Source organism: Pteropus vampyrus, unplaced genomic scaffold, assembly GCF_000151845.1.
Source record: "Pteropus vampyrus isolate Shadow unplaced genomic scaffold, Pvam_2.0 Scaffold12, whole genome shotgun sequence".
NCBI classification, from domain to species: Eukaryota; Metazoa; Chordata; class Mammalia; order Chiroptera; family Pteropodidae; genus Pteropus; species Pteropus vampyrus.
Window position 1 is genome coordinate 13,725,315 of NW_011888793.1, and position 17,046 is coordinate 13,742,360.

At 36.6% G+C, this 17,046-nt stretch overlaps 1 protein-coding gene across 1 annotated transcript in view; it reads right to left on the bottom strand.

Annotated features, from left to right (window-relative positions):
- Positions 1–17,046, bottom strand: part of PLD1 (phospholipase D1) — a 114,971-nt gene that overhangs the window by 78,310 nt on the left and 19,615 nt on the right. The window contains exons 8-10 of the mRNA XM_023524083.1: positions 11,610–11,762; positions 10,078–10,227; positions 9,388–9,471 (exon numbers count right to left, since the gene is read on the bottom strand). Of these exons, the coding sequence (XP_023379851.1) occupies positions 9,388–9,471; positions 10,078–10,227; positions 11,610–11,762 (387 nt within the window). The remainder of the gene's footprint in view (positions 1–9,387; positions 9,472–10,077; positions 10,228–11,609; positions 11,763–17,046) is intronic.

The window sequence follows — 17,046 nt, forward strand, 5'->3', positions numbered from 1 at the left end:
CTAACTTTGGAGTCCTCATTGAGAAAAATAAATCCTCATTGTTTAAGCCACCTTTAGATGAGCTTTCTTGTAATCCAAGCCATAAGTGTTCTGACTGATAAACATAAATACTGGCTTCCTATACCAAGGAGCAGTGTCTGTGGAACCTGTGTCTTTCTGAGCTAGGAAGGAAGCAGGTTTGCCGATGCAATTTTTCCAATGTGAGCATGGACCCCTGGGCTCTTCTCTTTAATAGTGCCATAGGCAGGTAAGCATACAGTTGAGTCACTTCTTCCCTTGGGGTTGAGTTCTAAAGTTAGTGTCTGAGTTAAATCTGTATGTGATATAACTCTCCCATAACGAGGAAATACAAACAATAAAGAAAACTTCATCTGCTGAAATGCTACACCTGGAGGAGCAGGAGGAGACTGTATAAAGCCTATAATACTGCCTTGCTCTGGAGCCCTCTAAGCATGTGAAAACAACAGGGTTTTAAGGAGCTAAAGAGATTAAAAGCAATAATTTGATGCTGTATTTAATTCAGTTAAAAAATATAAAAACCCAGACATAAAATATCCAAAGGAAACACATATTGGGTAAGATAAATAAGAAAACAGACAAATGGTGGAGTATGTACAGTATGAATATTTGTATATTAAATTCGAAATAGGAAACATTAGGTAATCTATGTCCAAACAAACAAAAATGTAGCAATTCATAGGAAAAGATCTAAGATGAATTAAAAAGAGTTCTGTTTTAACAGAAAAGTACATCACTGTGCACTGCTAGCTCAAAGAGATGAGATATATCCAACAACGTATACATACTAGCAATTTTTTGATGTACATGTTAATTATGGGCTCACAGGGCTTCAGTTTGGGGGCCACTTCCAATGCTATGCTCAGCAATTAAGTCTTTCTTACCCTTTGTTTAATACACAAGCATTGTGTACCCTATATGTAGAACATTCTACTAGATACTTTGGAGGATGTTAAGACAGCTCTCAAGGAGCCCTAAATTTTCAGGGTAATAAAAAGATGAAAAACTGATAATCATGCTACAAATAAAATATAAACAATAGCAAGGAGAGAGCAGCTATGACACATAAGCATCACTGTGTCAAGATCTTTATTAAGTAATTATTAGGTACACAAAGTTCAAAAGAATTGTATAATACTGCATTTCATTGGATTCAGGACACCAAGTCACATCATTACTATGTGCACCACTAAGTAAGAAAAAAATGATGACAGTTATAACTGTAAGATATTACTGAGGCTAAGATGTATCCTGATTTCATAGATGTTAACATGGACCTCCAAGTAAACTTTCCTCTTAGAAGATTTACAGCTGTAAATGCTTATATGAGAAAGACAACGTTTAAAATCAATATTCAGAACTTCTGTCTTAAGAAGATAGAAAAAGGAACAGATTTAACCTAATGTAAGAAGAAGGAAGGGAATAATAGATGAGCAGAACTCAATACAATATTAAACAGAAAAACAGTAGAGAAAACAATAAAAGCAAAAGCTAGCTCTTTGAAAAGATTAATAAAATTGATAAACTTTTAGCCTTATTTTTTTTTAAAGAGAGTTTAACTATTTGAGATTTCTCATATAAATGGGATTGTGTATGATTTGTTCTTCTGTGTCTGGCTTATTTCACTTAGCATAATGTCCTCCAGGTTCATCCAAGTTGTTAAAACGGCAGGATTTCCTTCTTTTTTTAAGGCTGAATAATTCCATGAACTTCAAATACTCATCGAGTTTTATACATTAAACATGTACAGCTTTTTGAAAGTCGATCATACCTCAATAAAGTATTTTTTTAATGATTAAATAAATACATTGCCATTGAAAACTATTTAATATAATCTCAGATGGAGAAATATACAATTTTACATATGCTATTATATCAACTTTATAAAATATATGTATGCTTATATACAAGGATTGGAAGACAAAAAATAAAAATGTCAACTTGTTTAAAAAAAAGAAAAAGGGAGAAGCACAGTTATCAATATAAAAAAATGAGTGTAAGAGAGAAATCACTACAAGCCTGCAGACATTAAAATATTAAATCAATAATAAAATATAAATGACATTACATGAATAAATATAATTTAGATAAAATAGACGATTTCCTTAAAAATAAAAGGCATCAAAATAAAGCAAAAATAATTTGAGACTCTAGCCCTATAGCTATTTAAAAAATGAAATCATAATTTAAAACTTTTCCATAAAGAAAACTACAGATCCCAACAACTTTATAGGAAAATTCTATAGAATACATAAGAAATAATATCAATCTTACCCAAATTCTTTCAGGAAACAAAGGAAGGGGAACCCTCACTAACTTATGTGAAGAGGCTCTAGCATTATCCAAATAAAGAAACCAAACATAGACAATTTAAGAAAATAAAAAAATTAAGAACAACACATCTTACGATCATAGAGGTAAAAATCTTTACCAAAATCCCACAACTTACAAAAAGGATAATAGATCATAACAAAGTGAAGTTATCCTAAGAATGCAAGGTTGGGTTAAAAGTTGAAAATCAAAGCAATTCATCACATTAACAGAAAAAGAAATATGTTCGTTTTAATAAATGCGGACAAAGGTTTTGATAAAATTTAATACTCATTCATAATAAAAACTCTCCATAATTATAAGTAAAAAGGACTTTCCTCAAAGTAATAAAAGACACCTATAAAAAATATCTACCTAATGCATAATAATGAAAGACTAAATGCTTTTCTCTTAAAACTGAGAACAAGGCAAAAATGTCCATTCTCATTACTTCTAGTCTACATTTTACTGATAATCCTAGCCAATGCAATAAGGCAAATAAAAGGCATATAGATTAGAAAGGAAAAAGTAAAACTGTTGTTATTCACTCATCACATGATCATCTATGCAGAAGATCCTAAGTTATCTGTAAGAAAAGCTACTAGCACTAATAAGTGAATTAAGCAAGGTTGCAGCATATAAAATCGACATGAAAAAAATCAATTGTATTTCTTTCTATATACCAGCAATGAACAATTGAAATATGGATTTTTAAAAATACCATTTACAATAGCATCCAAAAACATGATTTGCTTAGTGATAAACTTAACAAAATGTGTGCAAGATGTGTATATAGAAAGTATAAAACATTGTTGAGAAAAATTAAATAAGAACAAAATAAAATGGAGAGATATACACTATTCACGAATTGGAAGACTCAACATTGAGGAAGAAGAATTTGACATTCCATCTAACCAGTGGCGATTTTACTGTTTGTTTGTTTTTTTCTCCCCTCTGATTCCTTAGCCTGGCAGGAGAACCTGGAAAAGGGCACTGGCACAAGTAGAGAGAACTCCAGGTGAAGTCCTGTAGTTTAGGCTTGAGGAGAAAGAGTGGGATCTTCTGGCAGTGATAGAGGTGGTAGAGAGAGGTCCTCAGGCTCCAAAAACTATGAGGGAGTGGAACTTTCCTCCCCAAATGGAAAAGCTTTGGTTCCAAGAAGGCAATGTAAATATCCGTTGCTTGGTTCTGGACACACGTGTCATTGCAGAAAATGTGTTGGCAAAACAGTAAATAAAGCCCCACCTTTCCAGCTAGAGGACTACAAAACGGAAGCCACAGAGAACCCAAAACTAGTGGGGAGATCACGGAGAGGGAAGAACTAAAGAAAGAAACCCTATAAAGTTGTTTATGACTTCTAGCTCACTCCCAAGCTGCCCATGCATAGATTTGACCCTAAATATTATACCGGAGTTTGAGAACAGAACTAAGAAATAGAGCACTGCCCCAATTGGCCACTAGATGGAGCACATGGGGGACAAATCTGAACAACACTGCAAAGGGTTTGAAAACAAAACCAACATTAAAAACACAGAGAAGACTAGTTGGAACAAGTGAGCTAATTGCATGCTAATACAAAAATATCAACATTCTCTATAAGATGTAAATAAGATCCAAAGTCATAATATTCGAAAACTCCAGATGGAATAAAAAATTACATGATATGAAAAAGAATCAAAAAACCTGAAGTTTCAGGAAGACAATTAACAGATTCCAATGACAAAATGACATAGATTTTGAAATTGGTTACTTTAATTCTTTGTCAGATATTATAAAAAGGTTTCGACATTAAGGGTGAACACTTTTAAAACAAATGGAAAGACAGAGAGTCTCAGCAAAGAAAACATATAAATAAGAACCAAAGAGAAATTTTCAAACTGAAAAATACAACTACAAAAAAATGTACAAACTCTCCCTGAATAGACTCAATATCATAATGAAAGTGACAAAGGAAAGAATCAGAGAACTGAAAGACATCATCATATGTGAATAACAAAGAGAAAAGAAGATTGAAAAAAAAATTAACAGAGCCTCAGAGATCTGTGGGACGATACTAAAAGACACTATCTGTGTCTTTGGAGATTCAAAAGGAAAGGAGAAATAAGGAAGTACACAAAAAAAGTTTCAAGAAATAAAGGCCAAAAATTTCTCATATTTGGTGAATGACATAAACCTAGATTTAAGAAGCTCAGTGAACCCCAAATGGGAAAACTGAAACATCATAATCCAACTGCTGAAAACTAAAAACAGGGAAAATGTTGAAAGCACTCAGAAGTAAAACAATGTGTTATTTAGAGGGGAACAATGACCCAAATGACTGTAAATTTCTTACCAGAAACCATGAAAGCCAGAATGAAATGGAGCAACTTGTGACTAGAATGTATAAAGATCTCACACAGCTCAATAATAAAGAGAAAAGCCAATAAAAAAGGAAAAAAATATTTGAACATTTGTTTCTTAAAAAGCTAAATAAACATCCAAAAATCACAAAAAAATATGCTTTACATGAAAATATGTTGCTAATGCAAGTTAAAACTACAATAAGACTCTACTGCAAAGCCTTTGGAATGGCCACCATTAACAAACACAACACCACCAAAAGCTACCAATGAGGAGGAGGAACTGGAACTTTCATATACTGCTGGTAGAATTTTAAATGGTACAACCACTTCAGAAAACAGATCGATAGTTTCTTAAAAGTTAACCATGCACTTAGCTCTTAGTATTGATATAATACAGTAGCTTAAAGCTACTTTCTAAGACAAGGGTTGGCAAACTATGATCCATGAGCCAAATCTGGCCCTGTTTTAGTGTGACACATGAGCAAAGAATGATTGTTACAGTTCTAAAGGGTTATTACACACACACACACAAATATGTGTCACAGACAATATGTGACCCGAAAAGTCTAAAATATTTACTATCCAGCCCTTTACAGAAAAAGTTTGCCACCACTGTTGAAAGTCAGTGGCTTTCAAACATTTTGGATCATGATCCACAGGAATACATTATACATCCATCCCAATAACTTCATCTATCTGTCTGTCTGTCTATCATTTACTATTGACATAAAAATTCCCCAAAATAATAACCCTACTACCACTTAAGTTACACCTTTCTTTTCCCTTCTTTCTTTTCCTATCCTATCTCATTCTTTAAAAAAATCCTGATTGTAACGCACTGAATTATTTTAATAAGTATTTACTATAGAGTTGCAACCTACCATTTGAGAAACACTCACAACATTAAAATTAACTTAAATGTATTCTCCTACTTAGAATAGTCTGAGCTTGTGAGCCAGTCAAAATTGAAATGTTGATTTTGTTATTTACATTATAAACTTTGTCTCTAGCCCAGTTGCTTATCTCTCTTCTGTTTCTCTTCCTCTTATAAACCACTCCCTTTAATAATACATGCTTATTGTTTTTTTCTTTATTCTCCAATTTTATTAGTCCTATCTCTGACCTGTTTAATGCACAGATTCAGTACAAAAGTTGTGGCGCATCCCACAGGGACTCCCCGCCCCCCCTGCCCCCTCCCTTTCCCCACGAAAGGCCAGAGAACCAGTCTGGGCAAAGACTCAACATACTTGCTCCACACATCCTTGCTGGACAGTGCTAATCACAACCACCATCGTCAAGAGGAAAGCTGAACTAAGCTATGTTCTTTGGTCTATCCTAAGTTGCAGCAACTTACCAATGGAGCTGGAAGCCTCATCTTGGTCTCCTACCTCATTTTAGGACTTACTCCAACAAACACCGGATATTTAGTTCACGGGTAATGTGAAACAGTAGCAAGCACAGAAAAGACCTAAAATACATGTTCTTCTGGTTGATCCAGATAAACAAGTGATAAATGCTCACTGGTGTTTATATAGAAACTACCTCTTTTAGTACTTTAAATATCTAGCTAGATTGTACTCATCACCTGAATTTACAGATAGTCTGAACTGGTTAAGAAATCATTCTCTTTTCTAACTTTACAGCCTACCTTAGGATTTACTGCTTCAGAAAATTTCTCCTGAATAAATCTACCCAAATCTGATTACTACTTTATCCGGAAACTTTAAAAAAATTCAATCTTCACTTAAAGAATCTCAGAGCTAACAGGAACTTTAGACAGCAGGCAGTGCCCTTTCTCTGAGAGGTGGCCCCATGATATGCAGGTCTTGGAGCAGACACACTTGGATCCAAGCCAGCACCGGCATGTCCTAACTGTGTGATCGTGGGCAGTTCCCTAATCTGCCTCGTTGACTCTCAATTGACTCCTCTATATCACAGTCTTGGCATCTAGTAAGAATTCAACAAATAGTAGCTATTATTGTTAATGTTACTTCAACTATGCCCTAGAAACTACACTTTGGAAAAGTTAACACGACTTGCTCCAAGTTACTAATAGGCTCCTAAGGTGGTCTGTGCAGAGACCTTTACCATTTCTCTCCTGTACCACAACAATAGCTTGCTAAATGGCCTCTACAACCACTGTTCAATTCATCTTCTATACTATTACCAGAGTGGTCCTTTTCAGAAAACAAATTTGATCAAAAAGCCCACACTGGGAACGTGGGAATGGGGGAACGTGGTTCCCAATGTTCAAAGGATTAATTGCAAACTCCTGAGCAGCTCACCCACTGCATTCACATTTTGGCCCTAACCCCTCTTTTGAGTGTCATCTCCAACCACCATCCCTACGAATGCTATGCTTAAGCTGTATATAACCTCTATCCAACTCCAAGATTGCTGTGCTCTCTCACACCTCAATGCCTTAGTCCTGGCTATCCCTTTACCTAAAACATTCACCTGTCTTCATCTAGCCAACTCCATGGCTGGGACCCAGGCCGGCATTCTTTTCCATAGCCCCCTCCTGCAGGCTCAGCTACTGCCTTTTTCTCTGTGCTCCCATCAGGCCTTCTGCTACGGGGATCCTCATCACTGGGTTTTCCTCAATCCACTGTTGAATGTAGACTTCCTGACTCTATATTGTTCCAGGGTAGGGGCTGCTTCTCACTCATCTTTATAAGCACATGGCCTGGTTCAATACCTGTCACAGTGTGGGCTCACTAAATAGCTCTGGAATGAATGAGTGAATAAATTTACAAATGAATGACTAGGTAGTAAAATTAATGAACAAAGGAACAAAGCATTTCTAGGTTCCAAGTTGTTTCTCCTTTCACTATATCTGCCTTTGCTTGCATAATAATTGTGTTGGAAACATTAATATCATTTTCACTTAATATATGATGTCTCTTGAATTATATTAGAAGTTCCTAAAAGGCATGCACATTTTCTCCCTATGCTTATTATCATTCTCTCAGATCCAAACTTAACAGGGTATGGTTAAGTTTTTGAATACTCCCTTTCACAATATACTTGCATGACAAGAATTTTCTTCACTTGTTATGAGGGAAGTTACTGCAAAGGTTTTATTTCAAAGAGAGTGTTGTAATAAGATGTTATCTTAGTTTAGTCAGGAAAAAGAAATAACTTGATTCATTTTTCTGACAGCAGAAAGCATTCAGGGTTCCATCTCTTTAGATGTTTATATGTGAGTCTGTATTTTAGTGTTCGGAATCTTCAAGGGGGATATTATTTTGTTGCATAAAACATAAAAACCTGGGCTCAGTGGAAAAACTATTTTCAGTCTCTCTCATGTCTTCATCAAACTTCCAGAAATATTTTAAAGAAATATAGTACAACATTAAACTTGAATTTATTTCCATAAGTATTTAGAAAGTATTCAACCAAATAAATAGTGCCTAAGTCGGAAACTTTATTTTATGCCTCATAACTGACTGAAGAGACAAATTCGGCAAGAATGTAAAGGTCGAGATTAAGGTCCTCCATAAACATGAGAATAAATTGATTTGTAGATGTGCTGACCAGCACATACCTTATCTATTGCTCTAGATAATGACTATCAACCAAGAGAGACTTTGCCCCGAGTGGACATCTGGCAGTGTCTGAAGACATTTCGGTTATCATCACTAGGATCTTGCTATTGGCATCTAATGAATAAAAGCCAGAGATACTGATGGTACTAAACATCTTATGATGCACAGGACAATACTCCACAACAGAGTCATCTGACCCAATTCCAGTAGGTCCCTGGTTGAAAAAGCATGCCCAAGAATTATGGCTTCATACCAGTAAAGCAAAAGAGAAGAAAATGAGTTCACATTCCTAACTACTCTCCCTCTGCCCTTCAAAAAATCTAGAATGAGAAAGAGATAAATTTTGATGACATTTTTCCAGTTCATATATAAGGTAGCATGTGGAAAGAAACAGGATAGAGAAAAATAGGGGCATTTCAAGCAACTAAGTTCTTAGAAGGAAAACACATTTTAAACATTTTCATCTCCATCATAGTCAATGCTGGCATCTGTAATGGTTTTTAACTGTCCAGGCAGATGGGTAAATGGAACTTAAAGTCTGACTACCCCAACTCCAGGAGTAAGGTTTCCCAGGAGCTGAATGAGTTTTAGATATAAGATTTCTTGTGTTTTAATAAGCATCATGGATGCTTAAGGCTCATGGCTCATAAGGCTCATGGATGTTTTTAAAGGGAGTAGGAAAGTTGAAACCTGCCATATCTCTAAAAAAGCTCACCAGGCTTAGTCATTACCAAGGGCATTTTAACATTAATGATCAAATGAAATCATTTTAATTTCAAAGGGACAATTCAGAAAAAGTATATTCACTGGACCTGGTGACAAACATACCAAAATGAGGAAGACCACCCAAGGAAGATTATTTTTGCATTGTCTCTACCGCTATATTTGCTTTGCAACATAACCTTTACTAACATGAATAATGGCTGTCTGCTTCCAAACAGAAAGACAAATACAAAATTGTTCAAGCTAAATATTTCAAGAAATATCTGGATGCCTAGTATTTTGAAAAGACCTTTCACTGGCTATTGGAGATAACAGTCAAGACTCTGGCCAAATCCCCTGCAGCGACTGCCGGTTTTCATAACGTATGAAGCTGGAACAGCACAACACTGTAGTACATTCCTAAACGCAGAGACCTCCCCACACAATCCCCACAGATGAATACTAACCACCAATCTGTGATAAAAATCTCTTCTTCTGCCTCTTCCATTGCATTTGCAACATCTTCAAAATATCCTTTGGCATTAACATACCTGGAAGACAGGTTTTTTTTTTCATTTTTATTTTACAAAAACAAAGAAGAAAAGACACATGTCTTATGGCAAGGCTAAAGATGGAAGCCACTGCCCAGAGTCCCTACGCAGCCACCAGTTTACTTTGCGTAACTGGAAAACAAGGACAGAAAATACCATCTTCCATCTGTTACATAGGAAGGTAGAATAAGTAGGTAGAAGTAAGCAGTTAGTTCGTTTCTGCTGAGAGAACAACAAACTGATTGGTCTCATTATCACATGGGGTCAGCTGAATTCTCCCCTCCTGTTGAACTCAAACATGGTTATTCTTCTGAGATGGAAAACAGACCAACGATTTAATTAAATATTCCATTTGCATCAGTAAGACAATGTATAAAGTTAGCTTTTAAAATCAAACTTCAAAATCTAAAGCTCACTGTAAAAACTCTTGAAAACAAAAACTGGAAAACTAATTGATGCTTAGGTAGTCCAATAAAGAAAGGCCTTTGTTAAGGATAAAGCGTTTTATCTTTCCACAGCTTCGAAAACTAATTCCCGGTGAATTTAGACCACTGTAATATTAGATGCTGTGATTACTCTGACAGTCTTAGAGAGAAAAGTTCTTACCATTTGGCTAAAGAGTTCTCTTGGATAGCAGCATATGACCCAAATCGATGATCTTTGAGAAAGTTGGCACCGTGTTTCTGGATGAATTCTTCCATAGCCCCTGCCCACCACCGAGCATGTCTATAGCTGTTGCATTTTAAGATAAGTGTCCTTCAAAGAAAAGCAAAATGTGGAAAAGAATGATCACTTGGTATTCTGTCTCTTTAAATAAATTTAAGGATTAAACATGCCCAGTTTTGTTTTGGTAGTGCAGACATAAGTTAAAAATTTTTAAGCAAAGAGCATCTTACTTATATCAAAAGAGCGGACTTCTAAAAACTCTTGGCAAGATTTAAAAATATAGTCAATGTACCCAAAATAAATGTTCAGGTTACATATTCATTCATGCAAACGTGTAAAGATACCTTCTATAGGCCTGGAGCTGCGCTAGGCTGTGAGGAGGATAACGGAAGAGGTATAAGGTGAGGTCCTATGTCTCAGTGTTAGAGGTGTTGGCTCCTGTAGAGGTCATTTCTTTTCGTACTGCCTTGTAGCGTCCATTCCCTTCACTTCTGGAAACACCATCCTGATGGTGCTTTAGTAGAGTAATCCCTTCCCTACTCTGAGGCCACCAGGGCCAATCGAAATGGCACATTCAAGCCCCAAGATCCCAAAGACTGGTTCAGGGATCTGTTACAGGGACCAGTGAGAATTGTGGCCTGATTTCTATAGCCCTCCACAAAACAAAAATGTAGTACCAGGAGGAAGGTTTAATGGCAGCACCTCTGCATTTCTAATAACCAATCCTGAACCTTCCATTGTCAGAAGTGATAAGGAAGCTCCAAATCTTTTTATGTACACTCACACACATGCAAATGTATATTAGTAAAGGTGTATAAACACACACACACACACACACACACACACACACACACACACACCAGTCAACGTGAGTAACATGAGGATGAACTTTATAGAGACAAATACATATAGAGAGAAAGACACACATATTATATAACTACAATCTTCCAGGAAAAAAAAAAAAACATATATATTGACATATACATACTCACTAATAAAATCTATAGTGAATGTATACTTGAGTATCCTTTCAAGGTATTTTTCTTAAAATCTGTCTGTAAACAGAATTTTCTAAATCAAATCACTGTTTAAGTGTCTTGTTAATTAAAGGATATCAATTCATAAAGTAAAATTTTATGTTTTAAATATATGAACTATGACTCCTTAATTTATCTGTTTTACAAAATGGTATTGAGTAGTCAGTTTTGCTAAGATAGGCATATATCAACATACAAGATAGTTTATTCTGACTGTTGCACAAAGGATAGTCTATTCTTAAAAATTTATTACAAGGAAAAAGTAGTTTCATTACTTTTAATTGAGAATGTGTTCTAAATAAAAATTTTCAAACATTTAAATTGTTTTACCTCCTTCATTTACAGTTGAGAGAAAAACTTTGTTTTTCAGAGTTTTTGGTAAAAATACTTTTGCCAAAAAATATTTACTCGTTTAAAAATATTTGAAATTTCTACCTTGAAAGGTTATCAATTCGGAGTCCATATTTCGTCTCTGTCTCCTTCTTCCCCACCTTAATTCTGAATTCTTTATCCACCAGCAGGACAAAGGCAATAGCACCACTGTCTGGTTTCATATACAGTAAAAAGGAATCTTTCACTATCAACCACCTGTGAGAAGATAATAAGGATTTTTAAAGTTGCATTGACTTACTTAAACAGAAAGAATAAATTATATGACAAGTCTGAAGAAAACAAGTAGCAGATGGTAAGCATAATTTTATTCATAATTTTACTTTTTACATGGGGGATTTATTTTTTTAATGACTGTGAAACAAACAAACAAAAAACAACCCCAAACCTTTTTATTATGTTTTTCTAAGAAGTGCTGGCACCAAGCAACTCCAAATAACATTAGTTTTTTAAACACTAATGACAAAGCCTGGACAAATGCCCCTGATATTGGCAGGTTAGCACTCGCAGGTTGCATAGCAGGAGCCCCAGCTGTTGGAAAAATGGAATGGGTTGGTATTTGCTAAATAAAGTATCATAGAAGAGGCAAATACATTTCTTAGTAAATAGAATCTCCCTTAAAAAAAAAAAAAATCTAGTAAGCATCTGATACTCCACATAGTCTGTTGTTCATTTCAAATTATTTGTGGTTTTAGAGACCATTAATAAATAATGCTCAATGGGATATGATCTCTCAGAAGTATATTTCCATTCAATTCAATATATATTTAAGAGCATCATAATGGGAAAGGTCAATGATAAGCTAGGAGTTAGGATAGAGGTAGAAACAGCACAAAGATAAATCACACATGTTCTCAAAGGACCTTACTAGGCTGGCGGGGCACAAACGATGATAATTTTAAGCTGAATGGAATAGGTATTAGACGAGAAAAGCAAACAATGATGGTTGCAAGGAATTGGAAGGCCTCAGTTCTGACCAAGAGAATGAGCTAGTTAGTGGCTCACTAAAGAGTTGGTATCTGAGCGAGGCCAGGAAGGACCCCAACACATAGAGCCCAAAGTTGGTGGTCAAGGTGTGCATCTCACATGGAAGAGTTCGCAAAGGCTCTAAAGTGTAGAAATGCTGCTTGTATTGGGAAAAAGTTTGGTGAGAGCTGGGTCTCACGGAGAGAAGGAAAGGAAAATGGGCAAAGGTCACACACTGAGGAAAGTCTGAAGGCTATGCTGAGAGGGTAATTTTATATCATGGAACCAGTGTTTCCTAAACTTGCCTGATCATCAGAATCTCTTCAGGTGCTTGTTAACAATAATAGATTCCCAGGTCCCACCAAATATCCATTGAAAAGGTCTGGCAATCTGTGTTTTTAACAAAACACTCAAGTGCTTACTAAATAAGAAAATCCTTCCACCCTGCGAAGGCAACAGGGCAATAACGTCCTTGCAATTATGTTTCAGAAAAAAAGCTATGAAGGAGAAAGGCGGATGTAGTGTGGCAGGTCAGCAAGCTGCTGCAATAATACAGAACAGCTCTTCACACAACACTTCACTGTGAATATGTATCACCTGGGGGTCCTGTCGAACTCCAGGTTCTGATTCAGTAGGTCTGAGGCAGGGTATGAGACATTTCTAAAAAGCTCAGAGGTGATGCCCATGCTAGGACCACACTTTGATTAGTAAGGAGGTAGATGATGAGCATGACACTGACAGTGGGAAGAGCAAGAAAGAGAGATATAAAGTGATAACAAATGGCAACATAGCACCATAAATTCATATTTGCCTGCAACTGTGCAGCAAGTGATACATGGACTTGGTCAATAACCAAATAAAGTAACAATGGGCATATTACATCACATATTAAGCAAAGTAAAGCACATTATGAAATAGGTAAGACCAGAATAAATGAACATACATGAAGTAATACTGTAAATGTAACATGAGAACTCAGCATTTAAAAGAAATCTATAATAAATATTTACCAAAATTATTAATCACATTATGTTTTAGTGGCTTTATAATTTGGAATTTAATAGATACAAATCTATATTGATTTCCAGTTACATTTCATTAAAAATACATATATTTGTAATATATATCTAGGCTATCTCCTTCCCAATAAAAGGGGATGGGATGAACTTAGGATAACTTACAGTAAAGGATATACATGTGATAATGTTAAATAAAGCAAAACGTCAAGGTAACAGGAAACAAATACTTAAAAACAGTGCTATTATAATTATGAAAATGGCACACCAATGTGGGTTTGAGCTTTCTAGTTTTTCTTATCAAATGAATAAATTAAAGAAACAAAGAGGTCTCCCTTTCGCCCAAATTAAATTCCAAAGGAAGTTTCTCATTTGGGACCTAGCATAAGGCAGCTAAATAATATAATGGATAAAATTCTCAATAATTTTCAGCAAATGCAAAAATTATATATTTTATAAGAATTGTCTTAACATTGCTCACTATAAATGCTAAGGCCATGATACCAAATGGTAACTCAGTGATTCTAATGGCCATGGCTGAGTTATGAGTCCAGACACGTAGCTGCCTATTGACAAACCTGGGTTAAGGCTAAAAGAGAGTAGATTGGGCACATATCTGTTAAAGTTCTTTCTTTAGCTGCTGTCTCGTCTCTCAGCTCGATTTCGACATAAGCTAGAGAGCAGACAGTGTGGCACAGGCCCAGAGCACTGGTCAGCTGTCCGAATGGAAGAAACCACAGGCTTTGAAAACCACAGCTGGCAGGTTTGCCAGTCTGAGAAGTCAAACATACCAGGCTTGTGAACTTGCCTCCTGAAAGTCAAAGACACCTGAATAGCACCAGAGACAGTTCCTGCCAGAGCTCCACACCAGAGGCAACAGTGTGGAGTGACAGTGGAATGACCATATCCAGGTACACAAGCTCCCATCGTTGCCATTACAAAACAAATCCCAGAAATGCTCCTGAGAGCACAGGCTTAAGGCATAACCACCAGGGCCAACGGCTACAAAACATCCTCAGGAATAGGCCACGAGGTACCACTGTGCAGACATGCCCTGCGCAAGGATGCCTGCTGAAGGAGGGCACTACTGTAGGCGGCATCATCGTGCAGAAATGGGCCCTTTTCTCTAATTTGCAAACAGGCTCTGAATAGGCTATAAACAGCATTGTTGAGCAACAGAATGAGAGGGCTGGGTGTGTTGCACGGCCAGGGCACTGCTCAACTCTAGGGAGTGACATTCATGGGGCATCTGCGTAAATGGTTCCTCTCTTGCCCTCCAAGATGTGGCAGCCTAGATATATGGCCTGGTTTAGTAGTGACAGCTGGATATACGAATGATAATGGTTTCTGTTTTGACAATGATGAGTTGTTCTTTTTAAATCATTAGCTATCAGAGCAAACTGACTCCTGGTCTTTATTTAAAGCTCTTCTTCCCTTTCTCTCTTTTGTCAATAGATTTTTTTTTCTCTCTTTAACAAGAGGATATGCATCAAGAAAGGACTCCACCAACCAGCCAAGCGTCTGCCTTCAGGACAGCCTCCCTAGGCTCTAACTCCAGCCATGCCACCAGTCTGACTGTGTGAACTTAGGCAACTGAGCCTAAAGTCTAAATCCATTAAAAAAGGGTAACAGTAATGCCCAGCTCTTACATGTTTGTGGGGATTATCTGAGCTGACTCATGCACATTGCTTAGCACAGTGCCTGGCACCAGTAAATCTAAGCTTTTATAAATATTCTTTGTTCTAAACCAGGTGAGATTATAGTCTGTTCTAAAAAAATGCTTCCTGCCTGTGCTACTACTTGCCATGGCATTAAAATGCAGATGGGTCAGCACGAGCCAGCCATCGCCTTCTCAGCATCATCTCCTACTGTTCTCTCCCACCACCTTAGTCTGACTATTGCTCAGACTCACCAAACTTGTTCTTCTGTAGGCTTCTACATTTGCTATTCCTCTGCCTAGAAATTGCTTTTTCCAGATGGACGACCCGTTCCTGTCAATCAACCCTCTGCTTAAATGTTCCTCCACAAGAAGGCTTTCCTTGGCTATTCAATCTAAAAACTCTGTCCCCCATCCCTCTAATCCCTCGTGTTTATCTTATTCATAGCACTTACCACTATCTGGAATTATTTGTCTGTTTGTTTATTGCCTGTCTCCTCTACTAGAAAGTAAGGTGTATGAAAGCAGGGACTGTCATGTCCACTGGCATCTAACCAGCAGCTCAGGGCAAGTCTTCAGGCAAAGCAACGCTCTCACCTAAATAATAGTTGCACAAATGGGTCTCAGCGTAAATGAAATCATTTAGACATTGTCACTGTCTAAAAATTTAAATTCTTGGGTTACCTCATAGTTCAGTAAATGCTAACTTTATTTCTTAACATCTATATGTCTCTTTATTTGAGATAAGAAAATTATCTAGTTCACTACCAAGTACAGAGAAGTTGCTGGATAGATGTGCTGTTTAAGCAGATGTTTAAAATCATGAGAAGAAATGTTAGCTGTTTGCCTTTTCTTTTTTTCTCCTTTTACTTTTACAATATCCCTAAGACAAGGACGATGTGAGATTTCATTGCCCCTATTTGCGTTATCTCAATTTATCAATATAAAATAAATAAGAAAGTAATCAGAATGTTTTTTATTTTATATAAAACTAAAAAAGAGAGTTATGAATGAATGTCACCCTTAAAAAGTAACTCCCATTTAGACACCAATAGTCTTCCACTGAGGGAAACTTTCTAAACTAACTTTGTCAGCTATATCTTATCATCTTTATTTGATAACAATATTTCATATACCACAAATTTGACTCAGGAAATATAATTAATATAGAACCAAGACTTCAAATCTTCATGGGAAGATTTATGCAATTTCAAATGATGATGCATTTTGTTACAGGGAAGAATATCATATATTCTTAGATCATCCTGGTCGAAGCTTGATTTAATCCAAAATTGAAATGCCAGGAATAGGTATATTTCTTTTGTATAACAAATGTCAAGTTTCTTGGCTGCTGGAGCTAAAGCCATCCTCTCCTGTCCTCAAGTCCCTCACTACCCCCACTGCCTTCTTTTCCTTCAAAGCTCTGTCACTGCCTGCACTGATACCATTTACACTGCTTGTCAGCTTCACCACCGCCTGCATTCCCCTCTAATAGACCTGGGTGAGGGCAGGGACTTTGTCCTGTTCACGCCGTTTTCCCAGCAGCGAGTATACAACCTGGCAAACATCAGACATTACATAAATGACTTAATGAACCAGACCAAGTCTTCCATTTCTTGAACAGTCTTAAGTTGGGTTACCCCAGAAGTTAACTCTGAGACAACGATGTAAGTGAAAGTAGTTTTCAAAGTGGCTGATTAGGGAGCTTATTAGGAGCATGCGTAGGGAAGAACAGGAATGAAGAGCAGGAAGGGGGCCATGAAGGATGTGTTTCCATGCACTTCATTGTGGGCAGTCGGGCTGCAAACCCGCCAGGAAGCTCTGGGAGACAGAGCAGAGCTTG